Below are 16015 nucleotides of genomic sequence, written 5' to 3'. Positions count from 1 at the left end.
CATCAATAAAGAAACACATGTACATACAACGCATTTTTCTGATAACAATCTTTAGCTTTCTTTACTAAATTAATATCTTATCCCAATGTTTGCAGTTGTTTCTGTAGTTATTATGTTTGGATAGCTTTTCATAGATTTGGAAGATCCTTACTATTGCTTTTAATAACAATTCGAAGCTGCCATCAGTTTCCCTTTTCTCTGCAGATCTCTTTATATCAAGGATATTAATCCTTTATCACTTATATATGTGGGCAATTTTTCCTCCAAGATTTTTATGTGTTCTTTAGTACTGTTTTTCCCCCAATTAGGTTGTTAGTAAATTTTAATGGATTCATATGGCTAAGAAAGTAATGTTTTCTGCATAAAAACACTTAACTAATGGACTAGGGACATAACATATCAATCCTCAGTCTTAACAGGATTGGAGAGCACTTTCTCCTTTGGAAGCTACAGGGCCTATAAGACAGCTATGGCCTAAGGGTGGGTACAGGATTTGAGTCTCCATGGTTTCCCAGGAGTTGTACACTTTTTGTATCCCTTTATTTTCCTGTAGAACAGAGATAGTAAGTAATGCTTCACTCAGAAGAACATTGCACGGATTTTATATAACAGACAGCAAATACTATCTTATGAAAATAAACAGGGATCCTGGGGTTGGGGGACAAATACACAGAACAACTGGCCCTTTGGGTGCATGAAAATCAGCTCTATGAGGCAGACTTTCACTTTTCAGCCCTGACAAGACCTCCTGATTCAGTCACAAGACTGAAAAAATATAGCAAATATAGAACAAAAATATAGCAAAAATGATGAGAATGCAGATGACACCCGAGGTTTTCTTCTCAGGCCTTTGTTCTCAGGATCTTGAGTCAGTCTGTACTGGCTTGAGACTGGGACTCCTCTGGAATCTTGCCCTTGGCCTAGAGGAAGCATAGGAGGGAGTTGGGAGATCAGCAGAGCCATGTTTCATCCCCAGGCCCAAAGGCCTCTGCTCACCTGGCCTGAATTCCCAGATACCACATTGGGCAATGCAAGGATTTCAGTAGCTCTGGTGTAGTCCCACTTGCTGTCATGAAGGTACCTGGGGTGGTAGGACAGGTGACATCCATTAGGACCCAACTGGAGACACTCAGAGAACACTACCATTTCCTAATCTATATGACAGAAACATGTCTCCATGTTTAACTGAGATTTATTGCAGCAAAATCAACTCTGTGGCACAATGTTGAAAACTCTGAAAAGCCAAATGTCTCCCAATAATGGGACAAGGTATATGGAATTCAGAAAAGTACACTAATCCTGTTTAAAACTTGATAGCTTACACAGAGAAGATGTTCAGTATGATAATGATACAAAAATATAAAACAAATTATCTTTAAGTTCCCTTTATTCATTTCCCTGCTCCTCCAAGCTCATACTGATCACTTCCCTCCTCCTCCAAGCTTATGCTGATCACTATGTGCACCCAATACTCACTTCTGAGACCACTTGAGATTCATCCCAAACTGGGTAGAGAAAGCCTCAACCATGTTCTCCTGCTCCTGGGAGAGGGCATGCACATAACCGGAGTAGGGTGTGGTCACTGGGATGGAGAAGGCACCCTGGATCTCTCGGAAACTGATGTCTCTCACAAACAGCTCATCGTTTATGATGCACAGACTAGAAGAAAAACGAGCCCTTAGATAGGTGAAGAAATGGACAACCCCTTAACCCCATCAATGATCATTCTGCTACTGCTCAGCACCCAAATTTCTTCTATATCCTCAAGTCCCACTTGCCAGATTCCTTGGCTTATACCTTCTACTCCTCCCAAACTTTTGGAGGAGCTTCACAAGATTTGTAGGTTTACCTATAATCCAGAGAATGTTTTACATTCACATTTGCCCTTCATAATAGTCCAAAAGAATGACAGTGTAATCACCATTTTCAGAGAAATGCAGAGTTACAAAGAGGTCATGGTCATATGACTTCAAAGTCACAGAGTATTGTCTGAAGAAAAAACCTGTATGATGACTGAAGAGCCCACCACTAGATTAGACTGTTGGTTTGTGACAACAGCCCTAGGACTGGACTATAAAATTTCCACACTGCTAGCCCCAGGCTAGGTACTCCCACATTGCACCCACAACACTGCACTTACCTGGTATTGCTCATAGGAACAGTGATGAAGATCCGAGAGAAGGCACGTACACAACCCAGGGACTTTCCCTCCACTTGAAGGACAAGAAACAATAATACTTGCTTAACATTGCACATACTTTATGTGCTCGTAAGGCATTCTCAAGCAGGGTCTTACTTGATACTTATGCTGAAGGAGGCAAAATTGGAAAAAGTGCTCACTCTGGAGTCACAATGGCTTGATGGGAATGGGAAGGGCTGTAAGGGAAAAATCCACTCCCAGTGACAGGGCCTTTTAGCATGTGTAAGGCGCTGTGCAAACCACTTCCTGAGTTCACATGATTCCTGTGTCACAGTAGCCCAAAAGAGGGTTGTTCTTAGTCCCACTCTACAAACGAGGCAACTGAAAGGTTAAGTGACTGCCCCTGGTTCACAGAATTAGGAGCCAGGATGAAAGCCATCAGGCTTCACAGCCAGTGTCCTTAACATCGGAGCAAAGCAGTAGGGCATACAGGCATGGACCTAGGTCACACAAGGATGGTTTGTTAGCAGAGTGAGGGGCAGAGAACGGAAGGAAGAATAGGAAGGAAAGGAAATCAGGGAATCTGGGAGAGTTTTGAGAGGAAGCCCAGCCAGGGCAAGGAGCAGTGCAGGACCTGGGAGGGGACTCTACAGACACTCACCTTCCTTAAACAATCCACTGACAGAAACGCAGAGCATCCTTTCCTGAAAGGGAAGAGCCCAGGTGCTCAGGATCCTCCTTCACCTCCCACCCACCTCTGGCCTTCTGGACCCTACATGATGGATGAAACAGGTGCTCACCGTCTGGAACCACATGTCCACCAGAAAGGAGGTGAGGTCATGCTGAGTTTTGGGCAACATTTTGAGGGTGTCCACAATGTCATATTTTGTGTGCTTCAGCAGCTGCCTCCTCAGGTCTGTGAAGGGAAGAGAAGCAAAGATCAGGGGCTGCCACACCCTGGCCCTGGGCCCCTATGGATGTCCCCTTCACACCCCCTTGCCCTGCCTAGTTTTCTCCATCACACACTCACAGGGGTCCTTGATCACTATCATGTTCCTGCTTTCCTTGAAGTACTTGCACAAGTTGCTCCTAGGAGAGAGAGAGGAACAAGGAGGAGGTGATGGTCCAGCCAGTGCAGGTTTATTCAGGAGCTGGCCTGTGTCTTCTGGGGAGCCAGACAGCCTGAGAAGAGTCTGAGCCAAGATACTCACGAAGTTGGGTCCTCATGGTTGAAGGGAATGGTCAGGGAGAAGGAGGCCATGGCATGATAAGCACCAAGGAGACCCTGTCGATCTCCATAGTCATAGATCAAGTAATACCTGAGGAGGGGCAAAGAGAACATGCTACCTCTGTGGTTTGGGCCCCAAATGAGACTTGAAAAGTCCCACTGAGTACTGCTTACATATCCTCACCTGTCCTATCCCTCTCCTTCCTCAAATTCCCAGGGTACTTACTGCTGCAGGAATTGCATGACCAGATTCTTCAATGTTTCAGATGCAAAGACGCTTCCCTGGAATAACAAATTTCAGAACCACAGCTAGCACTCCCTCCTCATACACCACTTAGCACCCTGCTTAATCTTCCCTCCTCACCTTGCTGAGTGGTAACATCTTGTGGGCTTCAGTACCACATGGATTTGGACTGGGTGACTCCTGGACATCCTGGGAAAAAGAGAAGCCAGCAGTGCAAATCAGGGAGGTGGCACTGGATGATCAAGGAAAAGCATGGGCCTAGGAGAGGGTGAGGATCAGAGATAAGGTGTAAAAGGGCCCTGGAAACTATATGGGAAGGATTACAGCTGGGGTCACCCCCACAGTGTCACTGAAGCCTGTGGAGAACTTGTGTGAAGAAGTTCCATAGCCTTTTACAGGTTCCCAAATGGGTCTGTATCACCTTTCCCTACCCCCTTGAAGTTTAAAGGTTATATCAAAAAACAAACAAACAAACAAACAAACAAAAACTCCAGCAAGACCTAAAGGAGTTCAGGACAGTTAGGGGAAGTGTCGGTGCTAATTAGAAGCCAGCATTCGATGAATTCACTTACTAGGCATAATAACTTGGGGAACAATTCCAAGATGGAGCTGCCAAAAATCAAAACAAAAAGACAACAGTAAGTGAAACTTTAGCCCTGCCTCATGTGAGCAAACACACTTACACCAGAGACACAACTCACTATGAACCACCTGCACTGCAGAGCCCTTGCTCCTGCAGGACTCTGGGAAGCACCCCTGCGGAGTGACCCAGAGGGAGATCCTTATCATCTTCCTCCAGCATCCCCCACCTGGACTGCCCTGACTTGCTTCTCCAGCACCACAACAAGCAACATTTGGAGCCCAGCTCCAGGGCTTCCTTGCCCTTCCTGCCTCCCTTATCTTCCTACAGGACCCCATGGAAGGCGCCACAGGGAGCAGTGAATTGGGCAGGAGCCCAGGGCTCTGCAAATGCACCAGGCACCCACTATTCTGGGGACCCTGGCCCTAGCCCTGGATAATACAAGGTCATCCCCTACGGATGGCCCAGGATGCCAGGGCAGGAAGGTGAGTGTGGCAGTGCTCAGAAGGCAAGGAGAGGAAGATAAGGAGGACAAGAAGAAAGGGCATGAAGGTCGGGGAGGGAAAGATGGGGGAGACAGAGGAGAACAGAGGCTACAAAGAGGAAACAAAGAAGAGGTAAGGCACTGATGCTTTCCCATGATAGTGGGTGTCAGGAAGGAAGAGAGAAGAGTAATCCCCTGTGGCTACCCTTTCTCGCACATGCCTCTGGCTGGCCCTAGGCACCAAGACAGGAATGGGAGCCATGCTCCTATTGGCTGGAGCCCATTGAAAGGAGGAAGGGCCTTTGGAACCAGGTGAGCCCAATCTGAGCTGGGTATGGGAAATGCAGCAGCCACAAGGGAAGGAGACCTTCCCATAGAAGTGAAGCATCAGGCCCCAGAACAGTATGGGCTTGAGGACCTGGCACCCTCTCTTAGAATCACTGGGTTCTCTCCTGATTGTCACTGCCCAGTTGTGCCTGTCTGAGCTGATACCTTGCCCCAGGAGTCATTCCCACTTCAATATACCCAGGGCTCTTCTGAAGACCAGGCAGGATGGTGTGAGGTGTTGGGGGGGAGGGGAAGTACCCTGAGAGGCCTGTCCTGCTGTCCCCTAAACCTCTTCTGCCTTCAGCATCTCACTCCTATCTCAGTAAGCCCTCACTGGCAGTGGCTCACTTCTGATCCCTTGACTTGGGAATGGAAGTTCCTCCCTGAGAAGGGCCTAGCTCTTGCCATTGTGCCAGAGAAACAGATGTCATCACAGCAGCCATCCAGGGCCTCAGCTCTCAGCATGGGGCAGGAAAGCCACCATACCAGTGTTGGACAGGAAGGAGGGCCTTTGTGGAGCAAGGGAAGGAGGACCCCCTCTCTGGAGAAGGCCCATGTCAATAGAGGCAGAAAGGCCTGGCTCCGCCTGGACCCTTCTCAGTTCAGGGCCCTAGCATCTGGCCCAAGTCTGGACAGCCCTAGTACTGGTGAGGAGGGGAGCCCTGCTTCCAGGCACACACTCAAGCAAAGTATGCTGCAGGAGGCTGGGCGCAGAGAGGTGGCAAACACACCCCCGAACAGGGGAATAAGCGAGCAGGTCAGGAAAGGAAAGGAGACCTCTAAGCCCAGCTGAGAGATACAGAGAGAGGAGAGGGCAGGGATGCCTCCTCCTGCAGAAGGGCACTATCGGGGCAGCTCAGTCTCCAGAGGGGTGACAGAGAGTACAACTGACTTTATGTTGCTGGACTTATCCGGAAAGGTGGTGCATGGGTCATTTCTGTCCACACATATCTCTTCTGGCTCCAGCCCTTTCTCCTTGTCCATCTCCTCTGCAGACTTCACCTGTAATTATTCAGAGTAATAACATGGATCAAGGAAAGAGAAGCAATAGGGCACTTTACCCCCAGTCCTCTCCCTTGCCAACAAACCCACTTCCCTGCCTCTTGTTACCACCCTGATGAGTCCTCTAACTTTCCCTCTAAAAAGCCATCTGAATATTAGACTTCACCTCATTCAGGGTGTTTATGTTGGAGGCTTCTGCCATAATGCCAGGCAGCTGATAGGGTTTGATACTGCTCATGTTCAAAGGCAAAAGCTGTGGTAAGGAAAGAATTAAGAGTAAAAGCCCCAATGGGAGATATCTTAGGCCAACGAGCCTTCTAACTAATCTCTTCCACCCTCGCCCTCAATTCTAGCACCTGGCTTAAAGCCTCACCTGGGACATTTTCTCTTCCTCAATGTGCAGGGATACAGCCATGCTCTTTCCCGGATTTGGTGCCATTCTGACATCATGTGTCCTCAAGTCTCCAGGAAGCAGAGAGAAGGGAATCATAAGGCTGAGAGGGGCCCAGCTAATACAGATCCAACACCAACTCCTCCCCAGATTATAGTCTCTTAAGTCTCCATCCCAAGAAAACCCTTAAGACCTCACCTGCTATAGAATTACTGTCCTCAGCCATACCTGTGTCAAAGCGGAGTTTCTGGATGTCAAGTGCTTCCTGGGAGGTATCATATTTGTTCATGGTCAGCTGCAGGGTTAGAGATAGGGATCAGCTGCTCTGCAGCTGAGATGATAAAGGGTTCAATAGGTGGGGAAAGAAGAGATAGGTCTGACTGTGGGTGGATAACTTGTCTTGAGTCTGCATTACTATTACCTGCCCTGCCTTTTTCAGGTCCTTCTGCACAAAGTGGGGCATGTCAGAGGGAGTGACGATGATTGATATCTGCAGAGAACAACAGAAGAGGGGCTAGGTAAGCACTAAGATCTCTGAACCCCAAGATCAAGTAAGGCTTTGACCCTGGGGTGCTGCCCTCTTGCCCAACCTATCCCTGGTTATGCCTTGGATACACACTCTTTCATTATCCTGGTCCCAAATGTTGCCACTGATACTCCTCAGTGCAAAGGCGATGCTGGCACTCTCCACGAAGAAGTGGGCCTGCATTTTCTCATAGTGAAACTAAGGGGACAGTGGCAAGAAAAATAAAATGTGAGGCCAGAGTTCCTGCTCATCTAGCTCTTCACCTGTCCCATTTGCTTTCGTCTGCCTTATTGTACTCTCTTACCTCAAACGGAGTGAAAGGGACACTGCATTGGCTCTGAATCAAATCCAGCAGCCACTTCTCATCATATTTTATGCCAAATGGAATCTAGGAGCAAAAGAAAGGTTGGATGAAGAGACTGACATAATGGAATTAAAACTTAAAATTATACCCAAACATGTTCCTTTTAGACTTTAAAATAATTTTTAAAGATAAGACAAGATCTATCATTTCTAACCTTTAAAAAATTATTTCATTGCTATCAATCCATTATTTGTAACATACACTATTTCTAATCACACATGCATTTTTTTTTCTGAGACACACTCTCACTTTCTTGCTCCCAATAGAGTGCTATGGCATCATAGCTCACAGCAACCTCAAACACTTGGACTCAAGATATCCTCTTGCCTCAGCCTCCCAAGTAGCTGGGACTACAGGCACCCGCCATCAATGCCGGCTATTTTTTAGAGATTGGGTCTCCCTCTTGCTCAGAATGATCTTAAAATCAAGTGATCAACCAACCTTAGCCTCCCAGAGTGCTGAGATTACAGGCATGAGCCACCTCACCCAACCTACACATGGATTTCTTAAATACCCTTTCTTTCTATTCAGATAATGTTCTTCATATAATCAACAAAAGATGTTTAATATGAGCTTCTTTGTATAAAATCCCAAGACATTCTACCTAAGGCAGATCCAGGCTGTCACTGTAACAAGGACCCTAGACCCTAAAGCAATGATTTTCACTGATATGCTACAAGAGAATCTTAGGTTTGGGTAAAAAATTTTCAAGATCATTAATTAAGTTATTTTCAAAAGAAGTTCAAAGCACAGTACATATATTCCTTTTTTTTTTAAGAGACAGAGTCACTTTGTCACCCTCAGTAGAGTGCTATAGCATCACAGCTCACAGCAACCTCCAGCTCTTGGGCTTAGCCAATCTCTTGCCTCAGCCTCCCCAGTTGCTGGGACTACAGGTACCCACCACAACGCCCAGCTATTTTTTGTTGCAGTTTGGCCAGGGCTGGGTTCGAACCCACCACCCTCAGTATATGGGGTTGGGGCCCTACTCACTGAGCCACAGGCACCGCCCATATTCCTTTTTTTTTTTTTTTTGAGACAGAGTCACACTTTGTCACCCTCGAGTGCCATGGCCTCAAAACTAACAGCAATATCAAGCAACTGGGCTTAAGTGATTCTCTTGCCTCAGCCTCCCAAGTAGCTGGGACTACAGGTACCCACTGCAATGCCCAGCTATTTTTTTTAGAGACAGAGTCTCTCTCTCTCTCTCTGGCTCAGGCTGGTCTCAAACTCGTGAGCTCAGGCAATACGCACGCCTCAGCCTCCCAGAGTGCTAGGATTACAGGCATAAGCCACCATACCCGGCTATATTCCTTTTTTTCCCACTCTTTTTTTTTTTTTCATCAACTAATTTAAGTGTGCCACAGAAGTTTAAATATAGGGACATGTGTGCTGTGAAATAAAAAATGTTTAAAAATACTTCCCTAGAGAATCAATACCCTATACACTCAGTTTGAGCCAAAACTGAGGCAGCTGGTGTGGAGTTGCTCTATCTCCTCAGCATTAGCTTCTTCCTTTGCTTGTAGACAACTTCTTCCATTCTTTCATCAGTCAGCCTGTTTCCTTTATATTGCTTCTCTAAATTTGCCCTTAGATAATCTAAGATATTGTTAACTCCTAGCAAAAAGGACAGATTACCAATTCCCCTGCCCTAAGAAAAATACCTAGTATCTCTGCACAAATCCAACATGATTCCCCCTGTTCTCCTTCACATTTTAGATTAATTTTGTCAGGAAACTCACTGTGATCTTGAACCAGTTCCCAGATGTACCATCCTGCCTGCACCACTCCATTTTTCCCTCTGGAAATTTTTTCTCTCTTTCTGTGATAACCTGGGTTTGGTCTTGTTTATGAATAGTACCTCTCCGATGATATGGTGGAATGGCATAAGGATTGCTGTAGGGAAATGGAGAAAAGGAAGTAGGCTGTATAAGCTCAGTCTTCTATTCACATTTTCCCCACTGATACTAGAGCTATAACAAAGTTTACTCAACAGTTTATCTGGTCCTATCATTCCTCCCTCTGCCAGATTGGAGAGAAGAATGACATGTTTAATTATAAGATTATGTATTTCACTGGATGCTACATTCCAGCCATGTTGACCAATACTTACAATCTTACTGGAGAGTCCACTTGCATATCACTCGTTGCTGCATTTCCTTCTTGCTGCAGATGAAATGAAGGATTCATGCCAAATGTGACTGGCTCAGACCAATTGGTAAATCTCCTTCGGTAAAGACCCCAACATCTTGCTCTTCTTTGAACAGGGTTGCCTTGGTGATTGTGCCCTTAAATTAAGAACAATACATCAATGTTTGGAATACCAGAAAAATTACTTAGATTAAATGTAACAGCTAATGAAGAAATATCACAGACTTTTATAATCTCAAAAGAAATATATCACAGAGCCAAAAAGACTGAAAGACTTCACTGTGGTTTCATTTCTTGGAAGATGAGAGGCAGCAAGCACTCACAGCCAAGGAGAAAACAAGCACAGTGGGAAGTGCTTGGGTTGAGGATCTAATCTGATATTAGTTACGTGCCCTGCCCTTTTCATGCTGGGTGTTCTAGGACAAACTGCTTATCATCTTTAACCCTCACCTCCCTTCTCTGCTTGGAGGTTGATAAAATCTACCCTGAAACCTTACCGTTATGGTTCAAGTGCCACAGGCAAGTTCCATACCTCAGGGATGAATCGAACAAATGAAAACATGGCTGGCTCAGTGCACATAGCACAGTGGTTATGGCGCCAGCCACATACACTGAGGCTGGCGGGTTCAAACCCAGCTGGGGCCAATTGCAACAAAAAAATAGCTGGGTGTTGTGGCAGGCACCTGTAGTCATAGGAACTGGGAGACTGAGGTAAGAGAATCACTTAAGCCCAGGAGTTTGAGGTTGCTGTGAGCTGTGATGCCATAGCACTCTACCAAAGGCAACATACTGAGACTCTGTCTCAAAAAAAAAAAAAAAAAAAAAAAGCTGGGCACAGTAGCTCACACCTGGAATCCTAGCACTCTGGGAGGCCAAGGCAGTTGGATTGCTTGAGCTCACGAGTTTGAGACCAGTCTGAGCAAAAGACCCCTTCTCTACTAAAAGTAGAAAATCTGAGGCAAGAGGATCGCTTAAGCCCAAGAGTTGGAAATTACTATGAGCTATGATGCCACGGCATTCTACCCAAGGGCAACAGCTTGAGACTCTGTCACAAAAAAAAAAAAAAAAATGATAACCAGAATTTTATCTTGAGAGACTTAATTATGGGGAATATTAAAAGAGTGGGGGAGAGAATCAAAGAAGATATGCATACGTAAGGCATGTTTGAATCCCAGGATTAAGGAATAGGGAACAGTGGAGAAGCAGCATTTGAGAAGATCTTGGTTGAGAAGTTTGCAAAAGTTAACAAAACATTAACTCAGTATAATAGTACTAAAAGGAGAAAATGCATACTGTAAGGGAAAATTTTCCTAAATAAAAGACATACATTTCATAATGATGTTAATGTAACAAAACTGGGGGAAAATGTGACCAGTAATCTCAAACCAAAGAAAATATTGACGGTTCTTCTTCAGGCAAAAAAAAAGGATAATCCTAGATGGAAATATGTGGATGCAGTAAAGACCAATGACATTTGTGAATGTGTAGGCAAATCTAAGTGAGAATCAACTACATAACACAATGATAATTTCTTTTTTGGAGTTTTAATATAAAGGGAATTAAAATGCATGACAATAAATCAGGAGCCAGTAAATAGAGTCATAGTATCTAAGGTTCCAACATTGTTTGGGAAAGAACTAATTTACAATAGACTATGACAGGGCAAAGACCTATGCTATAATCTCCAGGGCAAACCCTAGAAAAATGGCAGAAGACTGTTTAATTGTATAGCCAAATGAAGTAAAATATTTAATAAATTAAAATATGAATCATTTATGTTTACCTGGATGGAGTTGGAACATATTCTTAGTAAAATATTTCAAGAATGGGGAAAAAAAGTATCCAAGTACGCAATACTATTATGAAACCAATATATAAAAACTTACACATTCATATGAAGGGTAAAACACAAAGAGAGTCCAGAAAGAAAGAGGAAAGAGAAAGGAGAGGGAAGGGGAGGAGGGAAGGGAAGGAGGGAGGGTGAGCCGAGGCAGGGTATTTAGTGGGATGTCACCTAATGTGCACAATGCAAGGGTACATTTCAAAACAACTAAGAGTATATTATAAATGTCTTACCACAAAAAATAAGCGAGGTAATAGTTATATTAATTAGTTTGATTTACACATTCCACATTGTATATCAAATCATCACATTGTATTCCATAAATGCATAGTTATGATTTAATAACAATTAAGTTTAAAAAAGAATAATAAAAAATAAGAAAATGTGAAAAAAAATTATCATTTCAAAGGAGAGGAAAAGGAACCCGGAAGAAACAAAAATAAATATACAATAATATGATTTATTAAAACCAAATTAAATATGTACTTTCATTACAAGTAATCAGCCCAGTGTTTCAAACTGAAAGGCAGAGAGTATCAGACTAGATTTAAAAAAGGATTACACCAAATTCTTCTTATGAGAAACACATAAAATTTAATGATATAGAAAATTTGAAAATAAAAAAAGGCAAGATATATACCATCTACACACTAACCAACTGAAAGCTTGTATAACCATTATTAGTAAGAAAAAAAAGATGCTTTAAGAAAAAATACTATAGAAAAGAAAATTTCAAAATGATTAAAGGTTCATGCCATTCTTTTTTTTTTTTTTTCCAGTTTTTGGCCAGGGCTGGGTTTGAACCCACCACCTGAGGCATATGGGGCCGGTGCCCTACTCCTTTGAGCCATAGGTGCCGCGCCTGATTAAAGGTTCAATTCAACAGAAAAAAAATTTTTTTTGAGACAGAGGCTCAAGCTGTCGCGCTCAGTAGAGAACCGTGACGTCACAGCTCACAGCACCCTCAAACTCTTGGGCTTAAGCAATTCTCCCGATTTAGCCTCCCAAGTACCTGGGATTACAGGCACCTGCCACAACACCCGGATATTTTTTTTTGTAGAAAGAGAGTCTCACTTTACTACCCTGGTAGCGCGCCGTGGCATCACACAGCTCACGGCAACCTCCAACTCCTGGGTTTAGGTGATTCTCTTGCCTCAGCCCCCGGAGTAGCTGGGACCACAGGCGTCCGCCAGAACGCCTGGCTAGTTTTCTGTTGCAGTTTGGCCAGGGCTGGGTTTGAACCCACCACCTTCAGTATATGGGGCCGGCGCCCTACGGATTGAGCCACAGGCACTGCCCAACACCCGGCTATTTTTATTTTTTATTGCAGTTGTCACTGTCGTTTATCTGGCCCGGGCTGGGTTCGAACTCGCCAGCCTGGGTGTAATGTGGCTGGCGCCGTAACCACCGTGCTACAGGCACCAGGCCAGCAGAAAAATATTAAGAAAACAATTCTATACAAGGGTTGGGGGAGGGGAATGAGGGAGAGGAGAGGAAGGAGGAGGATGAGGGTCACAGTATGTGGCACACATCTTAGGGTCGGGACACAATTGTAAGAGGGGCTTCATCTAACAAATGCAGTCAGTGGATCCTAATTCTTTGTACCCTCAATAAATTCCAAACAATAAAAAAAAGAAAACAATTCTAAATTTGCATGCATGTCCTTTTTTTTTTTTTTTCAGATAGAGTCTCACTATGTCACCCTTGATAAAGTGCAGTAGCGTCACAGCTCACAGCAGCCTCAAACTCCGTGGATTAAGTGATGCTCTTGCATCAGCCTTCCAGTAGCTGGAACTACAGGCGCCCACCACAATGCCTGGCTGGGTTTTGTTGTTGTTGTTATTATTATTGTTGTTGTTGTTTATCAGGCCCTGGCCAGTTCCAACCCACCAGCCCCAGGGCACGTGCCCAGGGCCCTAACCACCGAACTATGGGCACTGAGCCTGCATGTATGTCTTATCATAGAGCCAAAACCTACAAAGCAAATACTGATCAAAGTAAATGGAGAAATAAACAAATCCACAGTCACTATAAGAAATCCACAGTCACTATGAGAAATTTTAATACACTTCACTGAGTAACAGATAAAACTAGCAGACAAAAATTCAGCTACATAGAAAAGATTTAAACATTAGTAACAAATTTGTTTAAATGACATAGAACACCACATATAAAAACTACACATGGAACATTGCAGAATAGGTCCTGTGCTGTGCCATAAACGAGCCTCGGGAAACCTCTAGAAAGGTAATACAATCTACCCGAAATGGCTAGTGTAAAGATTCAAAGTTATGGATGGGTTCCCTCTCCCTCCCCCACCTCTAGTAAAACTCCAAAGAATGTTAATTTTCACTAACCCTTACCTACTCTAGGTGACCCTCCCCATATCTCAAACCCTGGTACATGACTGAGGCCTCGGTCCTCGCCACTGCCCACCCCTATCTAAAGGGAGGTCAGCTAGGCGTCCTTTTGTTTGGATAAGGTTAGGGGAGGGGGCCGAGAATACTTCCCGTTCTGGTGGGACCTGAACTACCAGCCTCATGCTGACCAACTCACCCATGGTGTATCCCGAAGTCAGTGACTTGTCACCAATGTCCTCATAAACCTGTCGTGCGGTGAATCTGTGTATTCTGGAGCTGGAATTTGAAGATTGAGAGGGATCCTGAGGAAGTGCCTTAGACGGCTCCAGGCTTACCGTGTCAGGGCCACACAAACAAGATGGAGTCCTTACAGGAAGTTCCAACCCCAGAGGGATAGAGAAGAGATGCCTGCGGGCCAGAGTAGACTTAACTTCCTGTTATTACCGCCCCCTAAGTTTGCTACCAGACTAACATCCAGGGAGCAGCTTCCACGGGAGCCACCCCTGCAGAAATGAATAGCTGCAATCAGGAGGCTTGGGACCCAGGTACTTGTTACAAACACAGAGAACTCTGCTTGCCAGGCTCTGTTGGCTACGTTACATTGTATTCATTTATTTTGCAAAATCAAAGAACTCTGAGTGCCTGATGTAGGCCAGTCTCTGTACTTGGTACGTTTATTTTTTTTCCACGTATTCCTCACAAGGGGGCTCTGATTACAGAGTCAACAGCCCCCTGAGGTTTCTAAGGCTTAATGAGGTACAGGAGTTTGTCTGGAGTCATTCAGATGTTACCTGGAGAAACAGATCAGATATGAAAACCATGGAAAGGTGGGTAACCCCTCCATGCACAGCATTGCTAAATTTGTATAATATTTAGAGTTTTCTTAAATTAGGACAAAGTAACAGGATGTTCTGAAAATATTCATGTAGCTGGAACTAACTACAGACCATCTCAGAGAAAGAATACAAAAAGCAGACTAGGATAATATAAAGGAAATAGTAAACAAAGTTTAGTAGTCACTGTAATGATAGTAGAAAAAAAATCAAGTCTTCTATTTAAAAAAAAAATAGTGGGACTCCCATGTTCAGTGGTTAGAGCACCAGTCCTGTGTACCAAGGGGGTGGGTTCCAAACCCCGCCCAGATCTGCTAAACAAACAAATGAGCAAATAGTGAATATAAATGGCGCCTCTAGTGGTTGGAGCCAAAAATGACCTATATTTCTGTCTAACAAGGGTACAAGTGAACTTTCCTAGAACTAGAATATAAATGTTTTGACACAATGACTATGCAAATGACATGAAATTTATGTGAACCAGCTTGATGAAAGTATTTCAAAATGTATATGAAAACACTACACTGTACCCCATGTTTGCATTAATGTATACAGCTATCATTTAATAAAAAAAAAAAATGTATCTTTGAACATTTGAGGCCAGAGAGAGGAAAGAAAAGAAGGGCAGGCCTGGGCTCCAGTGCACTGGCCAGAACTTTCTGGAATTTTTCATCCAGGCCTGCTAAACAAACAAACAAAAAAGTAGTGAATGTAGATGGTGAGTGGTTGGAGCCAAAAATGTACCTGGGATGGCACCTGTGGCTCAAAGGAGTAGGACGCTGGCCCCATATGCTGGAGGTGGTGGGTTCAAACCCAGCCCCGGCCAAAAAAAGAAAAAAATGTATCTTTGAACGTCTCAGGCCAAAGACAGGAAAGAAAAGAAGGAAGGGCCTGGGCTCCAGTGAATCAGCCAAAACTTTTTGGAATTTTTCACCTCTTGTCCAAAGTCCCTTCCCAGGTCTCTATCCCCTGAGAGGGGAAGTCCAGCTCCTGAGTAAGCTGAAGATGCATCCATATATATGTACATGAACATTTGGGGTAAAAGAAGTGTAAGACACAAAAGCACATGCTTGCACATATAAACTAAGTCAGGAGTTGAAATTTTTATTTCGTATAAAACAATATTATGTGAACATTTTTATAAGATGGTAAATGCTAAGGTTTGAATGTTCATTCCTCCAAAATGTATTTTGAAGCTTAATCTCTAATGCAACAGAATTAAGAGGTGGGCCCTTCAAAAAGAGATCGGGGAGGGGAGAACTCATCCTAATAGATAGGATTAGTGACCTTATAAAAGGGCTTGAGGGTGCAATTTTGTCCCTTTCTGCCCTTTCTGACATGTGTAAATGCAGGAATGATACCACCAATGAAGCAAAGAGCAAGCTTCCAACAGAACCTAAATCTGGGGATACCTTGATTGTATACTTTCCAGCCTCCAATACTTTGAGAAATAAATTTATACTATTCTAATGTATTATAGCAGCACAAACTAAGATAATAAATATATGTGAATTTGTTTGTCAATTGGTTATTAGATATGGT

The 16015-nt window shown here is 44.0% G+C and overlaps 1 protein-coding gene across 1 annotated transcript in view; it reads right to left on the bottom strand.

Moving 5' to 3' along the window:
• Positions 1–966: 966 nt before the first annotated feature.
• Positions 967–16015, bottom strand: part of NXF3 (nuclear RNA export factor 3) — a 17418-nt gene continuing 2369 nt past the window's right edge. Inside the window, exons 3-22 of the mRNA XM_023508445.1 lie at positions 13837–13916; positions 9400–9574; positions 9029–9182; positions 7227–7310; positions 7016–7120; positions 6812–6886; positions 6595–6691; positions 6379–6467; positions 6162–6258; positions 5896–6007; positions 4185–4221; positions 3733–3801; positions 3595–3650; positions 3352–3459; positions 3171–3229; positions 2941–3056; positions 2802–2844; positions 2141–2213; positions 1477–1659; positions 967–1081 (exon numbers count right to left, since the gene is read on the bottom strand). Coding sequence (XP_023364213.1) covers positions 967–1081; positions 1477–1659; positions 2141–2213; positions 2802–2844; positions 2941–3056; positions 3171–3229; positions 3352–3459; positions 3595–3650; positions 3733–3801; positions 4185–4221; positions 5896–6007; positions 6162–6258; positions 6379–6467; positions 6595–6691; positions 6812–6886; positions 7016–7120; positions 7227–7310; positions 9029–9182; positions 9400–9574; positions 13837–13916 — 1927 coding nt within the window. The remainder of the gene's footprint in view (positions 1082–1476; positions 1660–2140; positions 2214–2801; positions 2845–2940; positions 3057–3170; positions 3230–3351; positions 3460–3594; positions 3651–3732; positions 3802–4184; positions 4222–5895; positions 6008–6161; positions 6259–6378; positions 6468–6594; positions 6692–6811; positions 6887–7015; positions 7121–7226; positions 7311–9028; positions 9183–9399; positions 9575–13836; positions 13917–16015) is intronic.

The sequence above is a fragment of the Otolemur garnettii genome, unplaced genomic scaffold, assembly GCF_000181295.1.
Source record: "Otolemur garnettii isolate 467f Iridium unplaced genomic scaffold, OtoGar3 scaffold00248, whole genome shotgun sequence".
Taxonomy (NCBI): domain Eukaryota; kingdom Metazoa; phylum Chordata; class Mammalia; order Primates; family Galagidae; genus Otolemur; species Otolemur garnettii.
Note: the sequence above shows the minus strand (reverse complement) of the source record. Positions and strands in the feature narration are given on the sequence as shown.